The 5,227-nt window shown below is 42.9% G+C and overlaps 1 protein-coding gene across 2 annotated transcripts in view; it reads right to left on the bottom strand.

Annotated features, from left to right (window-relative positions):
• Nucleotides 1–577: 577 nt before the first annotated feature.
• Nucleotides 578–5,227, bottom strand: part of bcl11ba (BAF chromatin remodeling complex subunit BCL11B a) — a 48,285-nt gene continuing 43,635 nt past the window's right edge. The window contains exons 3-4 of one of the 2 annotated variants that reach the window (XM_027013956.2): nt 4,448–5,227; nt 578–2,519 (exon numbers count right to left, since the gene is read on the bottom strand). The exon at nt 4,448–5,227 is cut by the window's right edge and continues 1,080 nt beyond it. In XM_027013956.2, the coding sequence (XP_026869757.2) occupies nt 2,497–2,519; nt 4,448–5,227 (803 nt within the window). In that variant the 3' untranslated portion in view covers nt 578–2,496. The other variant, XM_035533121.1, reaches the window with a different exon arrangement.

Genomic DNA, 5,227 nt, shown 5'->3' with positions numbered 1-5,227 from the left:
ACACCGAAGAAGTTCTTCCTTATGTCAACAAGTTCCTATTGATAAACAGTGAGGAAGAGTGGGTGTTCCACATAGATAGATAGATAGATAGATAGATAGATAGATAGATAGATAGATAGATAGATAGATAGATAGATAGATAGATAGATAGATAGATAGATAGATAGATAGATAGATAGATAGATAGATAGATAGATAGATAGATCATTGCAGTAGTATAATGATGTGATCTGTCTAGACACTCACAAGTGCACACTGAGTGAGGTTAGAGGTATTTTACTTGTTGGAAACAAAATGATGACACAAATGAGCAGTAATGAGTTAGACAGGTAAAAGAGTTTGTATTTGTGCTCTATTCTTCTCATGCTAAGAGATCTGCACTACTGCAGACCTCACAAAGAACCGTTGGGGCTGGGGGGAGGGGGTGGGGGGATTACACTCAGAATCGACAGAGCTTTTGGGGGGGGGGGGGGGGGGCAGTTAAGAGATTGCTGCCAGTGCCAGTAAGAACACGCACAAATAAAACGAAAAGGAAACAAAGTCTGGGGAAGCATTAAAAAATTATTTACAACCAATATAATAGTGAACAAAACATTTACTTTCATATATGCAGCTACAGTAAAAGGCCGTCAAACAACCTTTCAATCCCTTCTATACAAGTTTCATTTCGACAATACAAATTCTTGCCATTCTTGCACATGTTTATCCTGCCAAATGAACACGGATCTATCATGGCAGCTCAGGGCTGGGTCTTGTTCATGACTCCGCCACCCTTTCTGTAGGTCATAAAAGGACACACCGATACTCGCGTCCCCTCTCTCATGAGAGACACGCACACAAGTTCCAAAATACAAGCTCCAGTACAAAAAAATGTCTACAGATGTATTTCAATCCAGCCATCAAGAGAATCCATTCCAGATGAAATAAAAAAGAGATACAGATGATAAGAATGCGTAATTATTTTTTTTTAACCTGCAAAGTAGTAATGTTTGCTAGACTTTGTGGGAAAACCATCTATCCGTCACGTGGCTGACCCTATGGCCTTATACACTCTGTCTGCAGTACTCTTTATTATGCTCGTACACCCAAGGCAGAAAAAGCTACTAAAACTCAAAACGTTTACAGTTACAGTGACAAAAAAAAAACATTTGAGACCCACAATTTAAATTGGACTGCAAAATAAAAAAATGATAATTAAAAAAGTTTTTTTTTCCTTTTTTTTGTGTAAAATGCCCTGGCATTCTCCAATATTACAAATACTGGTATACTTTTACAGTAAACAAGAAAAAAAATGTAATATATATATTTATATTTATATATTTATATATATACTAAAACCCCATCACCAAAAAACCAATATACACAGAGCCACTATGGCATTCAGAGAAACTTTATAAGCAACCTTGGAAAAAAAACAAAAAAAAAACTTGTTTGTTTAAAACACACATACACAGAAATATCATTTTACCCTTGTACTTGTTTCAATACTGTAAACGCATTTTAAGACAGAGTGCACTAAAGTCTTTTTTTTTTTAGTTTCTGTAGTTCCTGATTTTCGTCCAGTCTCTTCCTTGTCTATCTGTAGCAAAAGAATCTTCTGGAAAAGAATCTACAATTTTACCAAGGGATGCAGTCTTATCCTGAAGTGAAGAATCATACATATATACGTCTATAACGTGTGTGTGTTTGTGCCATTATATGTACATATGCATACATATATATACACACATAGACACATCAGTATTGTGCTGGCTATTCTTTACCTTTATTAACCTTAGAATTACTTAATTTTAAACAATTTATATTTCTGATTAATTTTTTTTTTTACTTTAGAAGCAGATTAAAACTACATGGACACAATTTCCTTTTCATTCAATTCTTTGCTTCACAAAAATGTTGCATTTGTCTTGCAAGACCATAAATGGGAAGATCGGTATTCAAGGCACACTCATGTCAAATTCAGTGGCAGTACAAAAACTGTCCAAATAAATTAATTTCACTTTTTATAGTGCCAACGTTGTGAAAGCCAAGCCTAGCAACGCTGGGCACTCCTGTCTCAGATGCTCTCTTTACCCACTAAATGCTTTCAGCGTAATTTCTTGCTCAGAAGCCGAGTTCTCCATTGTTCAGGACTGCAGAAATCAAATCATAAAGTGCAGCTGAACTGCGCATAGATGAGGCTGTTTGTTTGGTTTTTTGTTTTTTGTTTGTTTTTGTCTTCTTCTTCTTCTCTTTTTTTCCGACCATGATATTCCCTCAATTCTATTAACTGTGAAGGCTCGGCCCTGGCGTGGTACGAGAGCGCATAAAGTACAACTCAATCAAGGTTGTGACCGAGGACGAAGGGGGTAATTGTCGAAGACATTTAAAAATGTTTTTTTTTTTTTTTAAAAAGTAGGGGAAAAAGATCAAAGGAAAAAAAAACTGGGGGCAGAAAAGAGTTCAAAGATTCAGCGTGGCATTCTTTTTTGCGTGTTGCTACTTCTTAGAATGCGTTCAACTACACATCACAGGAAGTCCTGAATGAGAAGAAAGAAAGAAAAAACAAAGTCTTACTGTTTTAGCTCAACAGATTAGGACAGACACTCTTACTGTGCAACAGACTAGACTGTATACCTGCTAATGGCTGGCGTGCATGGCCAAGTTAACCAGATAAGTCAATGTCACACACATATTGACAATGGCAAACAATTGAATATATTCTGGCTTTACAAGACATTATAAATGCATTTCTCAAAATGATTCGAAATTGTTATATACAAAAAAAATGCATAGGGTCCTTTCAAGTGATCTGAGAACTACTTTAACAGAATCCGGAGATTACAGGATGTATAAGTGAATTTGTTTTCCCCTTGTTCTGATCTGGTTAAATTGGTGACACTCACTACAGAACCGTATTCCTTCCACTAAGCTTTTAACATTGAATGTAACTAGAAGGACAGAAGGCAGGCGGAATGTTTGAAAAGCGCAGGTAAGTGAATCAAGAACAGAACTCCTCCATATGCTTCCCTCTGACGGCTCACATAGGACTGTATGGCAGTGTGTGTGCATGCGTCTACGCGAGGGGTTTCTTTCTGCTCCCTTAGAGGTTAACAGCAGCGTAGCCCTGACACACAGGTATACGACAGGCGGAGTTAAACCCTGGTCAAGTCCTGGCTGGTCCAGACGGTCAGAGCCACTGGCCAAGGTCGCGTGAGACAGTGGCCAGGAGAAGCCCCTGCTACTCGCCCTGAGACGGGCCGGAAGCTGAGACGAGCAGGCGGAACACCGCGCTCCCGCCATCGATCCCTCCAAACGGAATCGGCAAAGAGGAACGGAGAGGGGGAGAGTGTGTTACGGTGGGGTTTGTCCGGGCATCGCATGAGCGAGCGCGCGGGGGGTGCCACAGGGGCAGGAGGCAGGGGCAGGGGGCGATTTTCAGGATCAGAGGCCTGAAGGACTCATTACAAGCACGACCCACACACGAAAGGTTGCTTGACTGGCTTTATCTGGTTCGGTACTAGCTACCTAAAAGCAGCTGCCTTTGTGATCATCTGTTTCTTTGCCATCATCTTCCCTCACTGATTTCTGGGAGCAGGAAGCAGGATTCTCAAGCCCCACAATCCTCTAGGCTTTACTGTCACGTCTGACGTTCATTGCTACATACCCGAATGGATTGACATATTCGAAATCAGTTCACGCTACAAGGTCTAAGGATTGTTGTCCGCTTACATCTTATTATGACTAACAAACAAAGAAAAGTAAAAAATAGCTTTCTCAGTTCTGCTTTTCAGAATTGAAAATTGAATTCGGCTTCTCTTCAAGAAATTACATGTAGCTTAAATGGAGAATTTCATAAGCAGCAGCCTAAAGATTTCTCACATGTACTCTGTTCTGAAGACAAAAGGAAAATCTCAGGTTTTTCTCTGGGTTTTAAAAAGCATAAAAAATAAAATCCCAGCATTTGAAATTAAAAGAAAAATAAAAGGAAAAAAGTAATAAAATGCACCTGCACATGCCAAACATTACGGAATCCAATAAATACAGAAATTATTGCACAGTTAAAGGCTCCATTTAAACATTATCTAATTCATCCACTGATAGACTGACAGACTGAAATAAAACGCAAAATTAGGCAGTTTAGACCCGCTCCGATTACAACTTCCCTTTGCTGCTGTCATTGTTTTTTTTTCCTCAGATGGCAGTTTCTTAGGCAAAAACACAAAATCTAACTCAAAATTATTATTATTATTTGAAAAGGAAAAACAGAGACTGCAGCTACCCCCTTTTTTATATTCAAGGAATTGTGAGGCAAAACAGGAAAATCTGTCTTAGCTTCTCTCAGCTTGTTCGATTTTGACCTCGTTCGTCATCAGGTGCTCGCCGTGCCATTTTTTCATGTGTTTCTCTAGCGTGCTGTATACGCTGAAGGGCATTTGGCAGATGTCACAGCGGTACACTTCCTTACCCATCTGCCCGTGTGTCTTCATGTGGCGGGTGAGCTTGCTGCTCTGCGCGCACGCGTAGTTGCACAGCTCACACTTGTAGGGCCGCTCGCCCGTGTGGCTGCGCCGGTGCACCGTCAGGTTGCTGCAGTTCTTGAACACCTTGCCGCAGAACTCGCAGGTGTCGCTCCGCCGGCTCTCCTTGGAGCTGGGCCGGCCCGGGCCAGGGCCGCCGGCCAGGTGCGGCGTGCTGCCGCCGCTCGCCGTACCGCTGCGGCCCGAGAGACCCCCGTCCAGCAGGTCGCCCGGCGGCGTGGAGAAGCGCAGGCTGCCGTTCTCTGAGGAGTGCTCGGAGGAGGTGGCAAAGGGGGATTGTCTGGAGTCGGTGAAGCCGAGGAAGGGGTCTTTGATGAAGTGGCGGGACGCGGCGTAGCCCACCAGCCACTGGGAGTAGACATTTTCGGAGGGGATCAAGGGGGCCGGGGGCATGTCCAAGTCCTTCTCTATTTTGATCCTCTTGTTGGAGGAGTTGGACAGGCTGGGGCTGGTGATGGGGGTGGGCTTGCGTGGGAACAGGCCTGAGAACGAGTCGCCGGAGCCACAGTTCCTGCCGTTGACGGTGGTCCGCTCCACCTGCTCCATGTCCCCTACCACCGAGTCCTCGTCAGCCGTGTCTCTCTGTCCGTCAGAGCCCCTCTTGGAGAAAGGAAGCCGTTTTCGATTGTCAACTATCAAGTTATTGTACTGCTGGATGGAGTTCAGCCCCACAGTCTCCACCATCTTTCCCAGGGACAGGCCCTTGT

Source organism: Electrophorus electricus, chromosome 13 (assembly GCF_013358815.1).
Source record: "Electrophorus electricus isolate fEleEle1 chromosome 13, fEleEle1.pri, whole genome shotgun sequence".
Lineage (NCBI taxonomy): Eukaryota > Metazoa > Chordata > Actinopteri > Gymnotiformes > Gymnotidae > Electrophorus > Electrophorus electricus.
This window is presented reverse-complemented; position numbering and strand designations above follow the sequence as displayed.